Genomic DNA, 26,930 nt, shown 5'->3' with positions numbered 1-26,930 from the left:
GCTTTATACTATATGGACTTCATGATTAAAAACCTGCTTGAATGAAGTGTGTGGAGCCTACACAATGGCAGAAAGGTACAGCTAACTTGACAGTGATGTTGCCAGGCCAAGAGCCTGTCGTTATGCAGTTACAGCCTGGTACTGAGATGACTTTTTGGACAGTTTGACTGCAGTGGATGATACACTGTACAACTTTAATAAACCCCAGATTGAAATCCATCCATGACAGTTTGAAGAGCGTTGACTGGACCTGAAGGGGCCATCTAGGAAGAAGAGAGGCAACCCTGGTAAGTGGGTTTTGTTTGCCAGCAGTTATGGCAGCACTGTACAATTTGGCAGCACTGTATTTTTTTCCGTTAAGTTACCTTGTAAAATGTACTTGATTGACAGTAGTTCCATAATTGACAGGTAGTAGCATTGATATGTTGGATATGTTTTACAGACAGCTGTACCTGCATCAGCTCAGTCAGAATGTCTTTTCATTTACTGCAAAACATATCTGTTGCCGTCAAATACTTGTAAATACAATACAATGTAAACAAAGAGGTAGATAAACTATCATATCAAGATCATGCTGCAGTTATTCAGCATTGTAATAGAAGATAATAGCTGCAGCAAAGCATTGATTTTTGCTTTCATCACACACCATGTCATCTATATCTCAGCTCAGTTTGATGCCACTTCCAATTTGTCTCATAAACGTTTATGTCAGGCTGGAAATGAAACAGAGAGTTTGCTGTCTTCTCCTCTTTCTAGGTGTCCGTAGAATGTTACAAAGAAACTTTTTTTTTTATCATCTTAGTTCTCTCTTAGACCTCAAACATGCTTTTAATCACCACTCAGGCTAATTTAACAAATCCTAGCTTTAATTCATACCATTATTCATGCTGCTGCTCACCTACCTGACTGACAGTATTTTATTTCACATTACCTGACATGATAAAACAAGAGACATGCCTTGGCTACCTTCCGCCTCCTTGAACCATTCCCGAGACATCATTTGGGGACCTATTCGCCTCCACCTTTGAAAGCCAATGAGCTGGGGGAAATTTCTGTTGAAAATGAAAGACCTTTGCACACCATTCAACACAGACCTGTTTGGATAGAGTGAAAAGAACCAACAAAAGAATCCTGCTGCTGTGACTCTGCCGTATGATGATGGTGACATGGCAACCCGCTGTGAAACAGATATAGAAGGTTTCTAAGGGATTACTCGATCAGGGAACATCTTGTTCGTCATGTAACACCTAAAATTGCGGGGAATCTATTATTTGACTAAGTCTTTAGTACAAACTCAAATGCACATACTGTACCTTCCTGACCTTGTCTGGTATGTTTGTTATTGATTGACAGGTCTGATCCTGTAACCATGGTAACGAGGATGGAGGTGGCACAGCTTGAGAGCAGAATGAACACTGAGGACTATGGAAAGCTACAGGGCCTTTTCCTGGTCAGTGTTTTTTTTTTTTCCTTCAGTTTATTAATAGTCGTATATTACAACATCTTTAATTCACACAGGAAACACTCCTCTCCTGCAGGACCCATCGGGTGCACCTTGCTCCTTGTCCAGAACTGAATTCATCGATCTGGCTTGGTCATCAGTTGGTCATGGCTCCAAGGAGGAATATGGCCTCCTGTTTGACAGCGTGGTTGTCACTCAGGAGCACCGCGGCCTTCTCCTGGACATCGACGCCGTGAAAGAAGAGGGACGTGTCGACTGGGGAGGCCTTTGCTCTTTTCTGCTACTGGAGCTTTCTGATAAAGTGAAGAACACCAGAACCAGTAGTGTCCATTGCTGGAAGCCACCACACACTTTGAATTGTCCGCATCGAGACCCGGTTCAAAAGGTAAAAGGTCACTGACCTCTTTGAGGCTTAAGAGAAGAAGAGTTTGTTATGAGGGTTAGAATATGTTGCCCATTTTAAACATATGCATCTAAAACATTTCGACATGGCTGACTGGAGAATCCAAAACTGTGCTGACTGAGTGGAATTCCACATTATTGAACAGTGTGCAAGGAAAAGTTTGAAAGTAATAGGGTCTTGCTCATCAAAATGGCACACCTCTTTTGAGATAAATGGTTCTGGACTCCTTTAAGTTTAACATCTATTAATTAATATGTAAATGAAGCGGCCGGTATAAAGTGCCTACTGCTGTGGATAAAGTGATGGCTCACTACTTTAATCTTTCAATCCTGAGAATGTCAAAATGTCTGAATATTGTGTAAGTTGTTTTCCAAATGGCTGGAAGGTTTTGACCCCTTTAGCTTAGATCAGTCTTAAAGAGGAAGACAGACTAATGGGGCTTAGAAGACTAAATTTCAGTTTGAAACACTGTCAGTAAAGTGTGGCACCACTTAAGCAGGGTGGTGAAAAATATACTTAAAGCTGCACTCATCCATATTTCTATACACATATTATAATACAATTTAGTCCTAAAGTCCTGTCCTACTTCTAGTTTAGCTTCTGTTCTACAAGGTTTTGGTACTCACTTATTTTCCCATACAGAGTTTCTTTTATTGTGGTCTTACTGAATTGCTATAATAGCATATACTACTAAATTAATCTTAAAGGCTGTAGCCTCCATTCCACTAATTAATGTCACATTCAAATGCAACATGCTGCAACACAAAGAGCATTAAAGCTGTTCTGAAGGTTAATTTTACAAAAGTGTGAAGTAAGCAGAGATGCTGTCTGTTGCTTTGCCCAATCTGTATATTTGTCCGGGTTAAATGTTTTGTGATGTCCTCTGGTCTCCCCAGGTGTTGTACCTGCAGAGTTCAGGTCAGTATCTGACTGTGAGTAAGGGAGGAACTGTGGGGCTGCGGGACAGAGAGGACATGTCCCTCCTGAACACACATCGACTGCAAAACAGCACGGTCAAACCCAAAGACCTCTGGGTCACAGACATGGTGCTGCTGCACAATGTACACAAGGTGACTTTCACTTTTAGGAAGTCACACAACGAACAAGTTGGTCAGTCAAGTTATTGGTTGGTGTCTTGGTTATGGTGTAGCATAGTTTACACAACTGAAGAGAAAAAAAAATGATTTGAGGAATTATATAAATGAATTATTGATTAGTAGTCTGAGTTATTGGGGCAGATGTACTGCACAGAGGTAAACAAGCATTTCACTCAATCATTTAATTATTGATCAGTGGTTTGGGTTAATGGCATTGCAGAGATGAAGCAGTTGCATAATGTTTAGAAAAGAAATATTTTTTTTCAGTAATAAGATTATCAATTATTGATCAACACTTTTCATTAGCAATTCTTTAATGTACAGATTGTGGTGGGTAAAAAATATTATTCTGTTGTATAACACAGATGAAGATTTTCCAGTTATGCGTCAATTATCAGTCTGGGAAATTGTGTGTCTCTCTGTTTCTAATAAACTGTTTTTTCCTTTTTCTCAGATAGCTGTGTCTTTCACAAGTAAGGAGGTGTGTTTTTATGACATTCTGTCAAAACAGGACTTCAGCTGCAAGTATAAACTCCAGGTAACAGCTATAGCTGTAATCCTCCTCTAAAGAAAATCGTTTTCTACCATCCTATCACACTCTGGATGTTGAGTATCCAGAGTATATATAATTCAACCTGAGAAACGTGTCGATGGACATGAAATATAACGTTGTATACACCACTTCTTTTCTTTTCTAGGGTTTGAAGTTTACTCCCTGGTGTCTAGACTACTGGGTGGATCCCTCTCACCCGGACCAGGCCGTCCTCACCATAGGAGACATTGGAGGACAGGTAATACACAGAACAATAGTGGCAGAACATTGTCAGGAGTCTTAATTTTTCTGCATCATCTGTGTGTGTGTGTGTGTGTGTGTGTGTGTGTGTGTGTGTGTGTTATCCCAGGTCAGTGCTATATATTTCACCTCAGCTCAGATCTCTCTGTTTGAGAGACTCAGTCTGAGGACGGACTCTGATTCAGCAGACATCATCCAATGGAACGAGCTGGTCAAAGGAAAGCATCCCTCCTGTTACACTGTGACACACCAAGTGCACACGCCTGCCTGGGTTAGAAAAGGTAAGAAATACAAACACACACACGCACATACCTAAAAAGTTCTATTTATATGTGCTGTTATGAGACAAAAACATAGATACAAACATTTCTTTCAGTCTCTCTTTGATGACAGCCCAATCAACTTGTACAAACAAGCATGTCTTTGTTGTAGCTGTGTCATCGTTTCCCTTGCTCTTTGTTGTCCTGTCTCAACCACAATTTCTGTGTAACACATCTACTATTTCATATAGTATGTAATTAAAGGGGCTGGCACAACGAGCCTACAATCGTAGATGTGTTTCAACATGCCAAAATATCAGAAAGCTGGTATTTCTAAATAAGTTTCATGTTGGCTAATGGGACCTGAAATCTTGCTGTTTTTTCTTCTTCTAGTTAACTGCATTTATCTGGGCCCTCAGGTCAAAAAAAGGTTTTATTAGTCGGACAGAATAAAGGCAAATCAAAAGGCAAAATCAGTGGCTCCGATGACAGAGAGAGAGAGAGAGAAGACAATGAACATACTCTGGGTGTCAGGGACACTTGACGCTCACAAACACACTTGGCATAAAGTAACGTGGCTTGAGGTCTGGCCTCTTGAGACTCCCCACTTCAGCTCTTGCCTGGGTAACAAAAAAGTTGCTTAGTTGTATCTTGATTGCATCATTCATATAGAGCCCTTTCTGAAGAGTCGTTGGGCTGTTTGATAATGATTCAGCCGAGGCAGCCCTCTGAGACTAGCTTGGCTGAAAAGGAAGATCCTGATAAAGAGGAAAACAAGAATAAAGTACATATAAATAAGCACAACAAATGGGAAAACAAAAAAAATGGGAAACAGAGGAGACAGTGCCAAAACATTAAAAGTGCTGCTTAATTGAAATCTTGCAGGCTGTGTATGCGCGTGTGCATGCAAAACAACAAGAGAGGGTGTATACTTAGATTTGCTGTGTGTGTGTGTGTGTGTGCGTGTGCGTGTGCGTGTGTGTGTGTGTGTGTGTGTGTGTGTGTGTGTATATGTGTGTGGTGTTTTGAGAGTGTGAGAAAGAAAAGGAGGGAGCTCATGTGACTATATGTGTGTTTGCATACCTCTGGGGGTCTGGCGCTGTTCTTTTGAAGTTGCCCACCCTGCAGTATGAGTGGGCTGTGTACCATTAGACATGGATGGTTTTTCAGACCTCCAAACCTTCGGGCTCACGGGCCACCAGAGAGAGGAGGGAGGATGTGGGGAATGAGAGGAGGGGGGAGGGTGGTGGAACAGAAAAGAAAAGTGAGAGGAAATTAGGAGGAAATTGGGATGGACACAGACCCACAAGGACAAGGATGGAGAGCTTTAGGAAGTGTGTATCTGTAAGAGAGATAAGCATTAGCATATCTACATAATGTTGTGATCAAAGAAATGAAAAAGAACATTAAGGATAAATGTCAGCGCGTAAGTAAAATCTCCCAAAGTGTGCAGCAATGTGTTGCTGAAAAGAAGAGGTTTCCTTTGATATAGATATACAGTGACTCCTGCTGTTCCACCTTAAATTCAAAACTCACAGCAATAAAAGTGTAACATTACAAACAACACTGCCTACGCAGGTGAAGCTAAATTCACATTGCCAGCATCGGCCGTTGCGGTGGCCAATCATGTAACAGGCAATCAGACTTGTCAGGCTGTGTTTTGAGGCGGTAAAAAAGGAAAACAGGAAACATCACTGCCTCTATTGCTGCCACAAGAAAGTTTAAAACACTATCAGGGTAAAAAAGACGAAACACAAGCACTGAACTGCCTAGGAGTTTGTGTAACAGCTAAATGTTTGCCAAACAACAAAGCACAGTCGATCTGTCTCTTTTCAAGATCTATATATTATATATATATATATATATCTTATACCTGAGTTGCATCCTAGAAAAATACCTGGGTTGCATCCTAGAAAACAACTTGGATGGCAGGAATATGGCCAACAAAGTTTTGAGTAAAGTCTCGGGGCTCACCAAGTTTTTAGCCAGAAACTCTAAATTTTTAGAAAGGTCAACAAAGATCATCTTAGCAAACGTCTTAATTTTAACCCACTTTGAATTTGCATGTACCTCCTGGTTTGAAGGCCTAACAAACTGACTTAAAGGGAGGCTGCAAACAGCACAGAATAAATTAATAAGAGTAATTCTGAACTTTCTGCCATAGATCGCATATAGGTAGGTCACAATTTGTTGAGCTCAACTGGCTCCCTGTGGAGTCTCAGGTTACTATGTTAAGACTGACCATGATCCATAAAATATTGTTTGGTAGTGTCTTATAACTAAGGTAAAGGACACACACAATATTTATACTCGTGGCAGCATATCTGACCTGTGTCCTTATAAATTTAAGACAGTGTTAGGGAAAGGAACCTTTACCTATATAGGGGCAGTTCAGTGGAACAAGTTAGATTGTTATATTAAAGTCATTTCCAGCCTGAACTCTTTTAAAAAGAGTATCAAGGTCTGGTTACTAGAGAGGGTTGCAGAATAGATCAAAGGGCAATTTACCATTTTTATTCTTGTGTTGTCCTTCTGGGTCAAAATTGAAAACGTTTTTGTCTTTTTTTCGCCAATGTTTTTGCAGCATTTTTCAACGTTCAACTACCACCAGTATACACTAACAGCAACTTATTACCATTATTTTTTCACTCATTTTTTTAATTTATAGTCAATAAACCTCATTTAGCCTTCATGAAATGATATCAAATGTTTGAGTTAAAGCAGAAAGTATGAATTATTTTGACTAAGATTAAGATCAGAGGATGTTATGGATAATCACAGACTGTCAGAATAATGCTATAAACTTAAATAAAACACCCAAAAGTCAATGATCATTTCATGGAACCATCCACGTTACTTTTGGGGCAATTTGGTTTAAAGAAACCCAAATTTTGAAAACGGGAGACGACAGGAGACAACAGGAGACGACAGGAAGACGACAGGAGGGTTAAGAAAAATGTTTTCATGTTATGTCATTGATTATTATACACTCAATTTCTTGTCTTGTCCTGATGTTATGTTTTGAGGACCACAATGGAAATAAGTCCTGGACTTTATTGTGTTTTCATCCTTAATTGTATTTAATGTCTTTTTTTCCATGTGTAAGGCAGTCTTGATACAATTAAATAAATCAAAAATATATATAAATGGAGATCTATAAACGAGCTGACGGAAAACCCTAGGCTAATTGTTAAATATAAAGTTTACTTGTGCTACATTGGTGGGTTAAAGAACAACACATGACATCATACAAATGGGCCATACGTGACACTCCCACACCACTGCACCACCATGCAGGAAATCGCCGGATCGCCTTTTGGCTGAACGCAGCCCTAAAGCAGATGTTATGTAGGCTAAGTGTGTGTCTGCATCACAAATAGCTTGATTTATGAGCTGTGTGTGTCAGTGAAAGAGAGGCCCTATTAATCAATGATGAGTCATGCAATGTTGTCTGAAAATCCACTGATCTTTTTATTCACAGGCGGGGGAAAAGACGTAGTGTATGAAATGCAATCAGATGTAATTATTTGCCTTAGCGTCGATCTTTGACCTGCGACTGTCACATGCCATCTCACAACCGGCACTTATTTGTGCAATATTTGAAAGCTAAGCAGCTTCTAATGAAGATGTGTGGCATCCAATGTAGCTATTCTCAATCAAAGTGTTAATTGAGACAGATGGTGATGCAAGATCCATTACATTTTCTGTAATACCAGTGAGCAAATCAAACCGGCCTAATTCTATGCTGTGCTGAGTGCCTGTGGATTGGTTGGTTTACTATACAGCAGGGTTGCGGTCAATGCACATTTAGCACAGCCATTTCAGAGATTAGATGTCCTTCAGAGTTCTGGTAGTGAAAGCAGTTTGCATCAGAAGGATGAAGTAACTAATGAACAGTGTGTCATCATCAAAATATGTTGCAATGTTGTTTTACATTGAATTTGTTGGAGTTCAAACTAATATATTCCCTCTGTTAGTAACTTCTGCTGCATTATTGCTCCACGCAGAAGGGCTGCTTGGAAGACTTCACTTTATAATTGTTTCCTTATTTCTTTCCTTAAAATGAGTTTGTAAAGAGAACGTTAAGATTAAATCTGTGCAGATTTTAACATTTTCACACACAAACATTTTAATGAATTAGCCTTAGGCTGGCTACACACTGGAGCGTGGCGTTTCTGTTGTGTGTCAGTTGCATGGCAGCTGCGTGGCGTTTTCTATGTCGTTGCACACCAGAAACGTATCTGATGCGGCGCTGCTGCTGCTAGCCTTGTCTGTACACATGTATGTTTCCCATTGATTTACTGCACTCAAGCAGTAGTATACTTCATGTTAAACATAAATATATACTGATTTGATTACAGCAAAGACAACATCGGCAGTAGTGACAGCAAAATAGGCTACAGAATATTTCGTTCTGTATTGACAGGTGCAATATTTGAAAATTGATAATTATTTTTTTTTTTTTTAAATTACATTTATATATGCATTTATGTCAAAACCTAGAGACTTTCAAACATCAACATGTCATTTATTAAATGTATTCGTGTCAAAATGACATATAAACATCTTTTCCTATTCTATTTTGCCTGGAAACGCTTCCAACACGCTTGTGTGTCGCGTGAAAAATAGGCGTCATCCTATTTCTAGCATTCACGCGTTTTCGGCGCGGCTCGAGCTGCGCCTGAGACGTGCGTGTCACGCAGGCAGTGTGCAAGCTCTAACCTGTTAACATGGGAGCCGAAATAAAAACGGACACGCCACGCAGCTGACACGCTCAAGCCACGCATCCAGTGTGTAGCCGGCCTTATTGTTCTCTGTCATATCGAGACTTTCTCTAAGACACATCATGAGTACAAGTTATCCAGGTGATCTGTACTTTCAGAAGTTACAAGTAAAATCAGTTGCAGTTCTACATTTGAAACTAGCTGTCTCAGCAGTGCCTGGTGCAGTGCTAAAACAATATATTTGCAATTATCATACCTACTAGAGTGAACAGCAACCACACACATTTACAAAAAGTTAACTTAACTGCCCAGTTGTCTGTTTGCTTGCTGTATTCTTCACGTACACTTTCAAATTGACTTTCACTTATGAGCAGGCTTGTTCTTTTACTCTTTTGTAGTTGTACTAAAGCTAATTGAAGTATCTTTCACACCAAATGTACGTTGACTTTCTGACAGTACGTTACCTAGGCTCGCTGGAAGCCTTTGTGTCGTGTAGCACCAAACCGCAGAGCAGCATGGTGATCGGCTGGAGGGAAAAGGAAAGCAGGAGTCTACGAGTCACTTCGTTCTTTACAAAGAGAGGTGTGTGGGACATGGACCACCACCGTGGACTCAATCTGATAGGTGGGGACCAATGTGTATTCAGACTTGTTAATGAGCTCAATGATGTTTAAAGCCCCCAACGTCTCCTTCCAGGCAGCGCTGCGACCGTTGACTTCAAGGCACCTAACCCTGACCTTAACCCTAAACATAACCCTAATAACCCTAACCATTGCCTAATGCCTAATCCTAGTGCCTTCCAGGCAGCGCTGCCTGGAAAGAGACGTTGGGGGCTTAAAACACCGATAAACTGTTTTAAATGTGAGAGTGAATAGTAAGAGTTGAATCCTCAGTTTGTCCGCTCAAGTTAGTTTCATTTATATAGCTTGAAATCACAAATTTGTCATACACAATGCCATAAAGACCATCAAATGCCTCATTGAACATTGAACACATTTTTGTGAGGGACTAAAAACAGTATGGTTTACTGTAATTATTTTCAGTTGGTGCCTCTGCTAATTTGGGACATTCTGATTGGTTGTAGCCACAGCAGGTGTGGATCATCAGGTATTGCTGTGGAACCCGTATGTGACCTCAGAGCCAGTTTGTACGCTCAGCGGTCACACAAGCCCCGTCACCGCAGTTCGCTTCATGCAGACAAAGCAACAATTGCTCAGCTACTCCAAAGATAAGGTAGGACTGGAGTGTGTGTCCCTGTGTGCAGCACTCTGCTAGAAAAGATAATGTGATGATTAAGTGCCCTATCATTGTAATATTAATTGTGATACCTTGCTTTAATTACTGCAAAGGAAGGAGGCCATGGTGCAGATGATTGGTAGCCTGTTTTGCCCTGTTTTGCCATTATAAGAGCTGGCGTCTCCTTTAAACCCTTCTTCTGTCGGATGCAGAGCATGTTGGTGCTAGTGGTGCTTTTCCTCTCCCCTTCCTTTTGCTTTTCTAAAGATAATAATTATTTTACAAGTGATATATGTTGCATCTGCCTTTTCACTCAAACACCATCTGACATTGCAAGACACTCAAGAAAGAAAGCTTTACCTCAGATTCCTCTGGAACAGCTCCTGGAACAGCGACCGTCATCTTGTTTTGTGCCGAAAAGCAATATTGTAGAGTGAAATCTGACTAAGTGGCACATTGTGCACAGGCTGCTAGATTAAGCTTAGATTTTTTCTGTAATTATGATAATGTCTTAATAATAATAGTTTTTATTTTTTTATTTTTTATAGTTGTGCATGTTTCGACCACTACAGTACATCTACTCATATACTTTCCAGGTCCTGTGTCTATGGGATGTGTCTCGTCAGCTGTGTGTTCACCGTCTGGCCGATGTCTTCCCAAAGACGCAGGAGGAAACGCACACCCTCCTGTTTCTCCACGAGGAGCGTCAACTCCTCTTACTTTCCTTCAATAGCCTGCTTCTCCTGCTGGAGACCACGAAGGAGGAGAGGAGGACCAGCAGTCATGAGCACCCTGTTACCTGTGTGCTGTATAATAGTCTGTTCAGACAGGTATGCAGGTGAAATGACTCCCAGACTTAATCCCTTTGATTTTCATCTCATCACTGTTTCTGTTGGTTTTTATTCAGAGACATATGGCAAGCAGTAGGCAGGGAGTATAGATGTTATAAACTGGATGTTTGAATGTTCATTCTTAACCTTGGAAACAGCAGTTGTCAATACAATCTCAAAGTCCATTTACTTGCTGTTCCGGAACTTTCGATCATATGCTCTTCGTCAGTAGATATCAGTCAGTAGATAGTAAATAATTATTGCATGTTTTGTTCCCCTTGCCCACTGCCTGATTATCTGACTTACACAGCTGACATTAGTTCCCCACACAGTGTAGGAACACCACACAAACAACAAAATAGTGCATCCAATATGAAGATTTCTCATTTCAAAAAGTGCATTCACTCTTGATGTTTTTTCCTGCTTTTGTTCCCACTTTACATCCACATTAGTCTCATATTTTTTCTTCAGTGGTGGCTTAGCACTAAAATAAAGTGTAACGATGCATGGAGAATTGTTTGGCTTTACAGAATACATGAGTGGAACCTGCCTGTGTCGCAGCATAGAGAGGATCAAACTCTTTGATGATTGATATCCTCTCCGTCTCTTTCTCTCTGCAGGTAATCAGCAGTGACTCTGCCTCCTCTGTGATCTGCTGGCTGGCTGACACAGGCCAAAAGGTCAAGCAGTTCCACCACTGCCATGGCAACGCTGAGATCTCCACCATGGCCCTGGATGGTACGCAGACCCGGCTGTTTACTGCAGGCACTGATGGAGAGGTCAAAGTAGGTGGACACACACATACACACTCGTCCAGCTGTGAAGCATATAACTGCAGGTCAATCGTCATAGAGATGCAAACTCTGAAATGTAAAAACGGCAGGGAATAGAGTTTGATGACAAGATGTGAAGAGGAAGGTGAAGTTAGACTGTTAAATAACATAAGATTTTGAAATTCATAATCACCCCTAAAAATGTAACGATTCAATGACTTGTTGTAATTTACCACTGTGTGAGTGAGTGTCCAGGTGTGAATTTGATGCAGAGCCATCTATGGGAATGGTGAGGTAATGTCATTTCAGAACAATAGTGTCAAAACAAAAAAAATATGAATCGATTTTGAATCTGTAGAGCTTGAATCTCGATTCGAATTCAAATCGATTTTTTTGGACACCCCAATTGTTTATTATTTACCATAAATGCTTATAAAGAGTAACCCGATCATCATCAGTCATGCAGCATTTGTGCCATTCTGACATACCAATCCTAATCCAGTGGTATATGCCTTTTTCCACTGAGATCCACTGAGATGACGCTGCCGTTGATTGGCATATTGCCATATGCCATTTTTTTTTTTTTTTTACTGTTGTTTACCTTCAGATTGTCATGTAATGACAATAAATGTTTGTATCGATTACACCAGATATAGTTTTATAATAAATTCCAACTTGGCATGACTCTGCAGTAAGGGCAAGCTCCTACATCTGTCAGGAGGGGGCACTGTAGACCTGTGGTAACTGGTAACCCATTCACAGCACTTACTAGCCACTAATCTTTTTTATTTATTTTTTTATAGATAAGAAAAAACAAACGCAACATTAATGGCAGTACGTGTTGTAAAATCGTAATATTTGCATCACATTTGCACATGTATCATGGAGCTGTACTGGTGTGACAGTCTTATGTCGGTAACTGTAAAGCCACAAGAGTGCATGCCAGTTTCAAGTGGCACCTACTATTAGGAAGCAGTATGAGTCAGTGGAAAATGTGTGATGTACTGTTTGTGAGGAGAGTCTTATGTATAATCAACAGATGCATGCCACTAAGGTATTGGCATATGCCTCTCAAGCAGAAGTGAGATAGTGTGTGTTAGGCTATGCATGTTGACACCATGCATAATAAGTGTTTTTGCATTGCAACAAAAAAGTTATAGCCTTCTCTGTCTGATATTGATTCAAATTTGGTTGGTATTTCAAACAAGCAACGAGAAGCTCAGTTATCCGTGAGGAGCTCGGAGTAGAGCCGTTACTCTTTTGCGTCGAAAGGAGCCAGTTGAGGTGGTTCGGGCATCCGGTAAGGATGCCCCCTGGGCGCCTCCCTAGGGAGGTGTTCCAGGCACGTCCAGCTGGGAGGAGGCCTCGGGGGAGACCCAGGACTAGGTGGAGGGATTATATCTCCAACCTGGCCTGGGAACGCCTCGGGATCCCCCAGTCGGAGCTGGTTAATGTGGCCCGAGAAAGGGAAGTTTGGGGTCCCCTGCTGGAGCTGCTACCCCCGCGACCCGACCCCGGATAAGCGGATGAAGATGGATGGATTTCAAACAAGCGGTGCTCTGTGACTGTATATGCACTCCACATTCAAGCACTGCATAATGACTTCAAGCTCAGTACAATTGTTCTCAACAGATGAGTAAAATAATTATGCATATTATAATCAATATAATCAACCACATCAGCTCTCTGACCCCATGAGCCCTTGTGAGGATGAAGCCATGTGCATCCTGTGTAAGCAAGCAGTGTCAGGTATACACTCACAGTGCCATTTGAAACAACTACACAAGTCATCTTCAGTAGAATAAGCAGGCACCCCTTGGGCCAATTAGCAACAATATGCATCATCTCTCCAATTTTCATCAACACTGAACCTGTTGTGTAGCAGTTAGGGCCATTCAGAATTTGCAATTTGACCTTTTAATTAAACTGTTCCCATTGGGCCAATCAGTGTTTCTTTTTTAAATGCCACAGCAACACAGATCCAAACTGTGTCATCATGCAAAATTGGACAGACCTGATATTACCTGAGCTGTCATGTTTTATGGATGTACAGTAGCATAGTGGCTTGATAGTTTGTGTCCTAATGTGAGCGACCAAAACAACATTCTCATTTCAAAACATCTTGACTTTACTTCTTGATAAAATAAGCAGTTGGACTTATTTCAAAAAGTGAATACAACTGATACTAATTCTGTTACCTCTTTCTTTTCCAGAGAAGAACATATTGGGAATGTTATGTGGCATGTGCACCGTGTGTAGCAACATAACGTTAAAGAAACATGAAGGTGACATGTTAAAGGGTAACTAGCGTTTTTTTCAACCTACAATGTAAGTTAACGTGTGCAATTGTCCAGGTGTATTTACCTTCACAAAAGTGCTCGTTTTGCCACTGACAGACTCAGATTCATATTCTAAGTGTCTGACAACATTATGGAAAGGATCCACACAGGAAAATAGGGTCCAGGTTGAAGAAAACGCTAGTTACCCTTTAACTGGTGTACTCTGTTGGCTTTTGGGTTTGCTTGGAAATTAAGCATATTTAGTGTTGTGATAGTGTTATTTGTGCTGCAGGTGTGGGACTTCAATGGTCGCTGCCTCCACAGAATGAACGCCGGCCTGGGTCGGGCTGTGGAGATCTCACAGGTCCTGCTGCTGAGGAGGAGTATACTGGTGATGGGATGGGAAAGGTACTATAGATGTGTGTGTCTAAGTGTGATTATTATTTTTTGCTTACTTACATTATGCATCTTCTGTTTCTCTCATTGAAATATTGAATGCATTACGAAAAAAAAAAGTTAAGACCTAGGAAGTGAGCATCATGGGTTTTGATGTAGTAACACCCTCATAGACTGTGTGTGATTGTACATTATGAAAGGGAGTGTGTGTATGTGAAAAACACAGTGTATATGTGTGTGTTTCTGTCCTCTCCTGCTACCTCTGCCTGCCAACGACTCAGAGCCAACCAGACATCTGGACTCTAACGATTATCGCTACCTCAAATTTGTGTGTGTGTGTGTGTGTGTGTGTGTGTGTGTGTGTGTGAAAGAGTGAGTTTTATACCCACATCACATCTGCTCTTCATCTTCATCATCATCATTTCACACCCAGTGAACTGTACTCAGCAGTATGCTATCAAGTTATACGACTCCCTCTTTCTCTCTCTCTCTTCTTCTCTTCTCCACACACACACACACACACACACACACACACACACACACACAATGCCTTGCTCTCTGGGGTGTCACAGCGGTAAAGAGAACATAGACGACTGATCAGCAGCAGCAAAAGAAAATACTGCCGTTATGACTTCCATCACTCATATCATTTTCTGTTTCTTCACATCCACCTACACCACAGTTTAATCCATATAGTGCTGCGTCGCATGGCATCAAAGTCTGATTGCCTTCTGCTGCTCATGCAATCTCATGCAGGTTGAAATATCCACATCCCACTGATAAACATATGCCTCAGTTTGAAACAATAGTGCACAATGTTTTTAATTCATGTACACTGCCTGCACAGCAATAAAAGTGTTGTCATGACATATAACAAAATAAAGAACTGGTACATCTTCCATTACTATTACTGCTACTGCCACCAATACTACTATTACTCCTATTATTATCTTCTACTAATATTAATATACTACAGTAATACTGCTACTACTGCCACTGCTACTCATACTGGTGTTACTACTTCTACTACTACTATTACTATTGATTACAGAAGGATAATAATAATTATAATAATAATAATAATAATAATAATAATAATAATAATAATAATAATAATAATGTATAAGATTAACTCAGATCACATATTCCTGATTACTAAAAATTGCACTGTGAACTGAGTGGAGTGAGAGTGTGTGTGTGTGTGTGTTTGTTTGTTTGTTTGTTTGTTTGTTTGTGTGTGTGTTGATGAACCAGGTTGAACATCAACATATACTGTAAAGAAAGTATGTAAGGTTTGTAGTTTGTATTATACTGTATGTAACACCTTTACACCTTTCTCACTTCTCACCACCACCTTCTCTCTGTGTCTCTGTAGGATGTTAACAGTTTTCCGTCTACATTCCTTCTCAAAATCTTTTGTTGAACCGTCAGAGTGGAAGGGAGGTGTTCAGCATCGCAGTGATCTGCTCTGTGCCGCATTCCAGCCTCCACAGACTCTGGTCACAGGTGTGTTTCTGTGTATGTATGTTTGCGTGTGTGTTGTCTGTGTATTGACAAGAAAACTAAAAAGAGGCACTATAAATGTAAATGTAATGTATAAATATGACACACTGTTCACCAACACACTTTATTAAATAATTGACTTGTTGTAGTCAGCTTTCATTTACATTCATTTAATTTGCATTAAGTGTTGATTTAACAGAACTGTACCCAGTGTCATTAGGGTGCATGTGCATTTGTGCTACTGTATTTCTGTGTGTTCTCTTACCTAAAAAAATAAATTACAGTTTCATGACTTAAATTAGGAGCGAGGGCTCATGCAGAGAAAAGAGAGCGATGGAAAGACAGGAGAAAGAAAACAAAGACTCTGGAATGAAAATGCATCTTTGAAAAAAAGAAAGAAATTCAGTAAAATGAAAAATAACGGGGAGCATTTATCTGCAGATTACAGTAAGTGGTGTTGTTATCAAAGGACATGTGCTCCACATGCCACTCTCTGCTTGAAATAGTTATGTGGTTATATGTGTGTCTGTGCAAATGTGTAGAAAAGAAAGAGACTAAATCTATTTCAGAATTCACAATCAGAAGTACAACTGTGCTTGTACAGTATGTGTGCCTGAACAGCCTTGCATAACGAGGAATGCATACTACAACTCAAAAGGTTAATTAGAAAATTAGAAACTCTGCCAGAACCGTTTAAGTCAGAGTTCTTTCCTGTTGTCCTTTGTTAGCCACACTGCCTGAAAGATACAGTATTTAACATGCTTTTTTGGCAGTTTATTTCATACATCAGTATTTTATTTCTCAGAGGAGCAACAGCTTCCTTTTTCTCTATTCTGAGCTGACATTTGGCTCCACCACAGGCTAAAACCTTTACATGTCAGAGCCCATTAATTGGCAAGTTCCGGTCTAATTAAATTCTTAATGTATTAAAGGCAGGTGAAATGGAAAGGTCAAGCAGTATATATAATTAAAAAGAAAAACACACATGCAGTACTCTGCTCAGCGCTAACACTCATCTGATAAGAGAGAGATATATTTCCAATAAAAAGTTACAAACACACTCATTTCACTTATTCCTAGTCTTTACTAGTATACTTTACTTGTATTTTCTCACTTTTGTTTCTAATCTGTCTCTCTCTGCCCCTCTGTTTGAGAGAGGAAATATAACCTGAACTAAGCACTACCCACACCTGTTTTCGTCTTGCCATTGTTTTTTGGCTGTTGTTTTTGTCTGCACAAGTATTAGGTAGGACCAGCAGGCAGCAGGGGTGGGTGTTTTTGTGTCTGTATTTATTACCTCACCGATGGTATTCCTTGTGTAATTGAAAAAAAAGAAGAAGAAATCATACATTTCAGAAAATTATCCAGAATTACCATCAAAATGATCATGCGACTACTCAGTGCATGGATTCAGTGGTATGAAATGCAAATTACTCACACGTGAAATCAGTAGTAGTGCTAAAATCACACCAGCGCTTATTAAAATGCTGAAACACTTGGTGCCTCTGGCTAATGAAAGACAAGGAATTTTATCTCTTCTTTCAATTACTCTTATTTTTTACTCCACTTCTGTGAGTACATACAAACTTTGGAACTCGTCCCTGAACTTTGGAACTCGTCCCTGAAGTTTGTGCGCAAGATTCTTACAGTTTTCTTTTTTATTTAATGATTTTGTGGATCATGGAATTCAACCCTTAGGCACTTTATCCCTGTGCCAAGACTGACAACCTCCATTAACCAAAGAAACAAAACGCTTGCAAGTTACATTAAATAAAGTCAACATCCTAACAAAAGATAAGCACATTAATGACCAGGTCTGTGAAGGTCTTTAGTATGCAAAGATAGGATACTACCAGCAAGGCACCTCATCGCTCATCACATTCTTAGATGTTTCTGCCTGAGGGATTAAACTGGCAATCCTCCAGTCACTGGTCTACTTCTATAACCATCAAACAACAAACACTCTGCAACCAATTTGTCCCAGTATGCTCTTCAGTTTGTGAAGTTGTATCACTTTGGCTCACACACTGAAAGTTGAGTTTCAGTTTACCAGTCTGTGCGAGCAGAGTGCAGACATAAACTGCAGACACTTTTCTGGCCTTCTGGGACGCATCAACCCCAGAGATAAGTATAGAGAGCGATAAAGTGAGGGATGGAGGTGAAAAGGTAGATAAGAGTGTGTGTTCTCGAAGCTGGAGGGAGAAATGGTTTGGAAGAAAATGAATAGCTGGAGCTGGAACAAAAGCACAATTCAGGCGCTACGTTGTGCACTTGGAATCTTCTTCAAAGTTGACTCCCCAATTTCTGTTAGTGTGGTCAGCTCCTCTCTCTGCCTTCTTCCTCTCTTTTTCCCAGTCTCTACCTGACGTTCACTTTTGTTTATTTTTTATCTCATCTCCTTAGTTAGCCTGCTGCATTTCTACCCACAAACACACACAGCCCCGCGCTGCACCCTCCACCTCCAATTTAATCCAAAAGCCCAATTTAAATTGTTTATTAGAGCTTTCTCAGTGGGAGTGAGAGAAAATGAGACGTAGTACTTTGAAGTGTGTGTGTGTGTGTGTGTGTGTGTGTGTGTGTGTGTGGGGGGGGGGTCTTGTTTAACTATATTCGTGGGGTCCAAAAACCGGGAGTCCAGTATACTTGTGGGGTCCCGACAGCTTTGTTGGGCCAAAATGCTGGACCCCACAAGTTTAAAGGGCTGTTGGAGGGTTAAGACTTGGTTTTAGGATTAGGGTTAGAATTAGGTTAGGGTTAGGGTTAGGGTAAGGGTTAAGGTTAGGGTTAGGCATTTAGTTGTGATGGTTAAGGTTAGGGTGAAGGGCTAGGGAATGCATTATGTCAATGACGGGTCCCCACAAAGATAGTGCCACAAGCGTGTGTACGTATGTGTGTGTGTGTGTGTGTGTGTGTGTGTGTGTGTGTGTGTGTGTGTGTGTGTGTGTGTGTGCATTTTAAGGCTGCAGGGGTTGGGGTTCGTATTTTCTGGATTTTATTATAAGCAGCACTCTGCCTGATCTTTGACATAGAGTTGATGGTTTCCTAAAGAGAGACACAAAATGAAACCAGTATCTCCTTCATGAAGACTCTGTGAGTGTCAACCCTATGATCTTGCAGTTTTTGTATTGGGGGGTACTGATTTATCCAGATTAACTTATCCCTTGTCCAAAAAAAAGAAAAATCATAAACTGATGTAATTCATTCATAAATTCCTCCTACGCTTAAATATGCTGTGCATTGCTCTCTCTCTCTTTCTCTGGCCTTTGGGCAAAAGATGAATCACATTCACGTCTCGATTTCCTCCATTTCCACACTTATCGACTCGCGCGCTAAACAAAAGGTGGATGTGAACTATCGCTGTGTAACTTTCCACATAAACTCTTTTCGCTAATTCTTTCTTCCCTAAATCCGTCGAGCACAAAGACGCTTCTAAAAGCGATGACGCATTAGTTTCAGTTGCCAGCATATTTCTTCAGGGTTGCAGTGAGTAATGCTGTTTTCACATCAAAGCATGCGCGCTGCCAAATTATGTGTTAGGTATGTGCCAAGTGAAAGCCACCAGTGACAAAAAGTCAATTTAAAGTTCTGTTGGACACACACATGCTCAGTGTGTGTGTGTGTGTGTGTTTGTACGTGTACATGGGTTTGTTTGTGTCTCAGGTTGAATCAAGTTGCAGCAGGAGCATTTGGCTGATGTGGGACTGAAGCCTCCTCATCCATATTCAGTCTTTACTAGGTTCCGCTTGGATTCACACACACACACACACACACACACACACACACACACACACACACACACACACACACACACACACACACACACAGCAGGGTACATGTACACAAGGGTCCTGTGTACCTCCTTCAGTCACAACCCCCCTCTCCCCCTTTCACCTTTCCTTCTTTCCTGGGATCCCTTAATCCTCCATGGCTGAACACCTTCCAAGCGACCAAAGACCAACTCGTCTGAACTTTGATGGACAGCCAAAAATGTTTTAGAAATGGAAAAGCTAGCGTAGAAATTAGAACACTAAATGCAGTGATGAAATTTTCATTTCATGCAGAGGATGCTCTGATTTATATGTATGGTATAATTCAAATGTCTTTCTTGACAAGTTGATGAGTTAAAAGGAAAGTTGTATAAAGCCTTTTGAGGCTCCAGAGGGAGCTGCGTGAAGTCTGATAAATGTCCTTAAGTGATGTCTCTTGAGTCAGCGTCGGTTCGGTCTGAAGTTTGAAAATAAAATCGAAAATCTGGGTGTGTGTAGTTGTGAGCTTACTAGACCTTTGTAGGTAAAAAGATGATTTCTCTGGTTCTGCTGCGTCAATTTTGTTCCGTTTTTGACGAAGATGTTAAGAGTGCAATGCTATTGTTCTCTTTTAATGAAAAGGAGGTATGATACTTTGTTAGTGTGCCTTTGACAATTTATTTATCTTCTATGAATGAACATGTATCCCTGTGCTTATACTAGGTATTAGTGTATATGAGCACTTTTAAAAATGAGCAAAGTGATGTTATTTCCAGCTCCATTTTGAAGCTTAACATTGTGTAGATTATGCTGATAGCTACACCCTCTCACCCCTTTATCTCTTTCTGTCTCACACACACACACACACACACACACACACACACACACACACACACACACACACACACACACACACACACACACACACACACACACACACACACAGCATGATAAAAGTCACCTAAAATACACATACACACCTCCCATACTGTAGCTAACACACTCCTCACATATCTTATTAACTCCTGCTGTTCAACTGTCAAACAACCTAATGAGATTCCTGCCTCATATAATAAACACACACACTTTCTTATATATAATGTAGATTATTTGAAAAGTTTCTCTTGAAGTGAATGTTGAGTGTTGGAACAGATGGTAGCTGGGGCAGATGTTAAGCTTTATCTTCTTTAAAGTTGTCTTGCATGATTCAGCAGCACAAGGAAAGTAAAAGGGTGTGCGTTGACAGACAGTTTGTGTTAATATTTATTTTAAAAAGTGTAATTTTGGACTTGGTCTTAGTTAATATGAAAGCCTTTATAGTTTTTGCAGTGTATTTACCGATGCAGAAATGTCACAAAAAAAAGCAATGTGTGAGTTCATCATAAGCTCTTGCACTTTGTTTCGTCTCTTTCTGATGTGTGCAGGAAGCTACGATGGAGAGATCATAGTGTGGAACAACAGCACAGAAAAAGCACTGAGGAAACTGCGGCCACATGCTGAACACAGTGAAGGCAAGAAGTCTCACTTTCATACACAAATGCAACACTTTTATTTTGCAATTGTACAGCAACAGTTTCTTGCCCTTCTGATTGTGATCTGTCTCTCTTTCCTTCTTTCAATGCTTTGCTCAACTCAGATTTCCTAAATCATTTACCCGATTCTCATCTTGGTGTGAATGGTAAAGAAGACTCCGATAACTCCTTCGCCATCACTAGATTGTTCTTCATACCAGGACGCACTTCTGCAGCTGCTTCTACAGGTGAAGCATTGCAAACTAAACAGCAACTGTGCAATCCTTATCAACCTTAGAGTGTGGGTTATTTTTTAGAATAGGTTATGTAAGCTGTGGGACACGGCATGATGTTTTAGTAACAACGTTTGGCAGCATCACCTCCGGAGCTATCCCAAAATAAAAGCAGCGATTACAAAGCATATTCCTTTTACCCCCATACATTCTGTATCTTGACCTGAGTCACATTGTTGCTCAAATTACCATGTCATCTTGACCAATTTATTTTTGCCAGTTTGTATTGTAGCCATACAACCTCTGAAACCAGTTGGTGATTCTGCCTTTTTGTTTTGAGGCCAAAGCCTATTTAAACTGCCCGTATATACTTTGTAGTTTGACTTGTTATGTGAGAGCCTGCGATTTTAAAGAGTTACAGTTGATGAAAACACAGTGAAGTTACTTCAGAGAGTTGAAAGAGTTCTACAATCAAAAGCCTTTCTTAAATTCGAAATACACTGCATATACAGCCTTGTTTTGTTGTTGAAATACACAGTTGCAATACACAGATGCATGCTTGTGTTTGCACATTACAAAGACAGTAAGGCGGGTATCTTGTGCTAAGTTACTGTACAGTAGCTCCACATCAATGGTTGTCTGATGTGGTGAGTTTGCTTCAAGTTTTCCCATTTTTAACTACTTTTCATATGCAGTAACTCAAGCTCTGAACTTTTCTTTCTGTTGCTATTTTAACTATACTCAGGGTTGCTTTGCTTTTTATTCCAGTTTGATTTATTCTCAGTGTTATTCCCGCTTATCTGCTGGGTAAAAAAAACGCATGATCAGCCTCTGCACCCTGGACTTCATGCCTGCTGCTCACACTGACAGAGGCAACGATGCAGTACAGAGCTGTTGTCAATAGAGCAGCTAATATATGAGCTTCTAATGCCCCAGATCCAACTTACTTTCCAGGCAAAACCTACTGTATATTCCCACATTTCCAGCAGGTGGTGCAGACTTGGTGTCCTGTGGAGGTTCAGGTGTAGTCAGACTCTGGAACACCTTCCACAGCCGCCTGGTGGGACAGTTCACAGCTCACAATAGGGACCTTGGGTCTATTGTCACGACTGTCAGCCCCTGTGGAAAATATTTAGTCACGGCTGATAGGGAGGGAACACTCAAGACTTGGGACATACAGGTAGGTGTTTGTCACACAGACGTGTATTATATATTGTATATCAGCTGAAGTGGAACACACTGAAAGTACATGCCACCATGACGTTTGTGTATACTCTAAGAAGAACAAGAGAGAGAGTGATGGAGACTGGTGAACACAGAGCCAGAGGGAGAGACAGAGATCAAGAGACAGACTGTACTGTAGTCGACAGTGAAGAAAGAGTGAACCTCCATATTTCCATTAGATCAGGCACGTTGTTCACTCTGGAAATGACAGCCCTGTCTGTCATTTTGAAGCCTCAGTAGCTTGCTAGAGTACAAGCAGCAAGTCAATCATTTAGAAAATCTCCACTGATACATTAGCAGAAGGAGGTAATGTCCCCATCCTCTTTGGTACTTTATTTTACATTTTAGAGGCAGTTTGAATGAATGGGAGGAGTATTGTTTGCAATTAGCATCCCCCTTAAACAGACACTGAAAGGTGTATAAAAGACTGATTTACTCTGACACTTTTTGGCATTTCACCTCCACTAGCAGAGGATTACATCTTTAAATCAGGCATTTCAGCCAAGTTAGCCAATTAGAGACTCCTTCAGCACATGAACACTTCACATACAAAACACATGCTTGGTAGCTGAAGGGTTTCTGATACCTCGGAGAGGCCTTTTGACTTTTTGACTCGATTTAATGAATTTCATTTTGATTATGAAGACTTGGAATAGTGCAATCGGTATAAAGCGTAGCTGCATCACTGTCATGCTCATAATCACAGTAAAAGAACACCCTCTTGGGTATTGTTGCCACAATATTCAGAGCTCAACTCTGTCACAGTTTATAAGAGGGGATGAATTCAGATGTGTGCGTCTCATTTGGCTTCCAGTTTAATTTATGGAGATTTATGTATATATGTAGCAGCGTTGAAGAAAGTTGGACAAGCTCAGTGCTCTGGTAGAAATCCTGTCCTTTGGCAAGTTAGGAGCATGCTTTGGAATCTGGATGACTAACATGATTGCGTTAGTGTTTGCAGTTCAGCAGCAGGTCTCGTCCTAACATGATGCAGGAGTTTGTGGTAGTTATTTTACATATTACACAACATGCCTAATAAAGTATTTGTGTTAATAAAATTTTTTTTTTTCTTGCAGCACAACAGATATGGCCAACAGTCCTGTTTCAATTTTTCATATAGATTTATTTACCGTTCACTTAACCCCTCCACTGAACGGCAATTGTCCAAACACAGCTTAGTAACTATAACTAGAAAACTGAAGACTGTTTAAAGTTAATTAGCTAGCTAGTTACAGCTAATAAAATCTGCTAGGGACAGTTGTCATTTCAGCCAGCCAAACACTACAGCTTTTGGCCACTTCTATCTGAAATCGAGACCCATCGTTTCACAAATCATATAGAATTTTGTAATCTGCCAACGTTGCCATTTTAAACTGCTATGTGCTGTGACAGAACGGAAAGCTTGACCGGCTTATCAACAGTAACTGAGGGGGGCTTAGCGGTCTTACAATTATATAAATTGAATGCATGTTTTTGTACATTCAGCCAAAACACAGATTAAGTAACAAACTGCTTCGCTCCTCTTTCCCTCAGCACTATTGTCTTGGTCCAGATTACGGAATAACCAAAGAACCTCCAAAACTACTGCGTAGTGTTCGCCCACACCTTGATCGTGTGACTTACCTGGAGATGTGTCTCCATGGCGACAGACTCCTCCTTCTCTCTGCATCATTGGACTGCAGTTTGGCTCTTAGCTACCTGCCTGGAAATATCGTCGGTCTTTTCGGACAGGTACACACACACGCACGCACGCACGCACGCACGCACGTACGCACGCGCACACACACACACACACACACACACACACACACACACACACACACACACACACACACAGTGCGCTTCACTATCTTTGTGGGGACCCGTCATTGACATAATGCATTCTCTAGCCCCTTACCCTAACATTAACCACCACAACTGAATGCCTAACCTTAACCCTTACCCTTACCCTAACCATAACCTAATTCTAACCCTAATCCTAAAACCAAGTTTTAACCCTCAAACAGCCCTTTAAAGTTGTGGGGTCCAGCATTTTGGCCCACAAAGCTGTCCGGACCCCACAAGTATACTGTATTCCCGGTTTTTGACCCCACAAATATAGTTAAACAAGAACACACACACACACACACACACACACACACACACACACACACACACACACACACACACACACACACACACACACACACACACACACACACACACACACACACTGCAGCAGCTTGAATTACATAACATAACCTGCATGTGTGAAATAAATTGTTTTGGATGGCAGAGATATTGTATAGCATCACACTGTCAAGGTAACAGCCTCAGATCCTTGCGGTTTAAACTTACAGCGGTGCAGGCTGGCTCTGATAAAGACTTTACCTCCCACTCTGCAGCGTGCTGGTGGGTGGTAGCATCCAGTTGACGAAATGGATGTGAAACCCAGCATCAAGCCACAGTTAGGCGCATGTGTGTGTGTGTGTGTGTGTGTGTGTGTGTGTGTGTGTGTGTGTGTGTGTGTGTGTGTGTGTGTGTGTGTGTGTGTGTGTGTGTGTGTGTGTGTGTGTGTGTGTGTCCATATTAAGTTAGCCCGGGCGATGTCTGCTGAGTGTCGCTTCATTTCTGTTTGCCTCAGGCTCACACACACATGTGCCCACATACAAATACACCACAACTTAAAAAAATAACGTGTGTACACCTCTATATGTTTACTGTGTACAATACAAGGGGATATGCAAGTTTAGCAACACATTCACACAACAGAGGTCTTTGGTAAAGAAAGCGTTTTGTTTAAATCCAGTTTCTATTTCATTACATACTGTTGGATCATACATTGTCTGTGTATTTATTGGAGGAGAATTCTGAAAATTAAAGATGACATCCATTTTCAGCATATCAGGTTATGAAAGGATACACTGTTAAATATGAATATGTTTTTGAGCTAGGACTATACAGCAGAGACAGTGACTCGCATAAAGAGCTTCCCACTCCAGTTTGATGAGAGTTCCTCACAGAAACTGGGCTGCATGTTAACTTCCCTAAATGCACAAGACCCCAGCTAATCTGCGTATTAAAAGTAGCAAATCCCAAATGTTCTTGCTGTTTTGTCTTCACTGCTGTCTGTCATCTGTAGGAGGAGCAGTGGTGCTTGGAGAGACCTGGACCTCTGCAGCAACAGCAGGAACCAGAGCGGAACCAGAAAGACCAGGGAGGGCAGGGAGGGAGGATGTCACCTACAGCTCCCAGGGAGACACTTCCAGACCCAGGACCCGACACCTCTGCAGCGGGTGGAGAGGTGGGGATAAAAGACCAGGAAGAGCACTGTGGGATGGACACAGGAGTGGACGAGAAGAAAAAATGTATCCAGGTGAAGAGTTGAGTCTGTCTAAAGTGCATTGTGCCAGTGTTCCACTTCATTTTCACTGCTCCGTTTCACTGTCTGGTAAAGCTGCACAGTGTTTTCTTTAATGGGAAACATGTTATCTTATATTTAGGTAAAAAAGTATTTGGCAATTTTAAGTTGATATCATTTACTCTAAATTCTATAAAAAAAAAAAAAGTACTAAAAGAACTAAGCTATTGTCTATCTTGCAGTCAAAAAACCTTGAGTCAGAAAAACACCACTAAATTGCAATTTTTTTCCCCCATTGTATTGCTATGCCTCAGGACAGTATGGTGTGTAACAGTGAATAGTCATGGCGGCCTTTCACAACCACAAAGAAAGAAATAGCATTTATGATGTTCCCAATTCTATGATTTTTACTCTCATGCTTTGAGAATAGAAAGGATCACATTCAATATTATTTTTTGGGGGAGTGTGCCTTATGGTTTAAAAGTGATTATGCTGCTGATATATAAAAGTCAGTAAAAGTTGGCATTTTTGACTGGAGTTCTCAAAGTCAGTCCTCCCATTCATTGGCACTGGAGTAGCTTCAGGCTGGTACATATATTTGACACTACACATTTGAGGTTTTGATTAGCTGGTTTTCATGTCACGAATACTGATGGGGCTGTTCTGGTGTGTTTCAACATTACAGTATAATTAAACTAAGCCTTAAATATGTCTCTGAGTGGACTTTATTTATTTGACTGTATTTATCCATCATGTGTTTACTGGACAGGAGCAGATCGGGAGAGACAGGGTTAGTGGTTAACTGACAACAAACCAGGATATAAAAGAGCACCCAGCCTCAATTTAGTGGTCTGTTTGTCTTCATGCAGTCTTGCAGTTTCAGCTCTTTTCTTCATTGACCTTTTGGTTATGTATATTAATTTTTGACACAAAACATTCACAGTCCTTTTTCATAAACCCGTTACTGTAATTTGATGTATTTATTGTCCAAAGGTGATGTGAAGGGATCATTTAAAGAGTTAAGTGTTTTTGTACTTGTTTTGTCTGCATTTTCAAAGTAAAAAAAAAAGTATTCAGATTATCTGAACATCTGAGATCTTTGAAGGGTGGAAGAACTAAT

The 26,930-nt window shown here is 40.7% G+C and overlaps 1 protein-coding gene across 1 annotated transcript; it reads left to right on the top strand.

Moving 5' to 3' along the window:
- The first annotated feature begins 1,369 nt into the window (after positions 1-1,369).
- On the top strand, positions 1,370-26,843 carry LOC144515905 (cilia- and flagella-associated protein 337-like). Its single transcript, XM_078247105.1, has 17 exons — positions 1,370-1,450; positions 1,539-1,847; positions 2,762-2,935; positions 3,417-3,500; positions 3,661-3,753; positions 3,865-4,036; positions 9,196-9,363; positions 9,824-9,972; positions 10,572-10,805; positions 11,426-11,590; positions 14,150-14,265; positions 15,629-15,759; positions 20,927-21,013; positions 21,139-21,261; positions 22,236-22,426; positions 24,004-24,201; positions 25,592-26,843. The coding sequence occupies exons 1-17, from the start codon at positions 1,370-1,372 to the stop codon at positions 25,835-25,837; spliced, it is 2,721 nt and encodes a 906-aa protein (XP_078103231.1). The 3' UTR covers positions 25,838-26,843.
- The last annotated feature ends 87 nt before the right edge of the window (positions 26,844-26,930 follow it).

This window comes from Sander vitreus, chromosome 3, assembly GCF_031162955.1.
Source record: "Sander vitreus isolate 19-12246 chromosome 3, sanVit1, whole genome shotgun sequence".
Taxonomy (NCBI): Eukaryota; Metazoa; Chordata; class Actinopteri; order Perciformes; family Percidae; genus Sander; species Sander vitreus.
Note: the sequence above shows the minus strand (reverse complement) of the source record. Positions and strands in the feature narration are given on the sequence as shown.

Excerpts from the sequence above, each read along its gene's own strand:
- LOC144515905 (XM_078247105.1), top strand. The coding sequence starts at position 1,370 with ATGGTAACGAGGATGGAGGTGGCACAGCTTGAGAGCAGAATGAACACT. Across the intron at positions 3,754-3,864 it reads TAGGAGACATTGGAGGACAG|GTCAGTGCTATATATTTCAC; the intron begins GTAATACACAGA and ends GTGTTATCCCAG. Across the intron at positions 15,760-20,926 it reads TCCACAGACTCTGGTCACAG|GAAGCTACGATGGAGAGATC; the intron begins GTGTGTTTCTGT and ends TGATGTGTGCAG.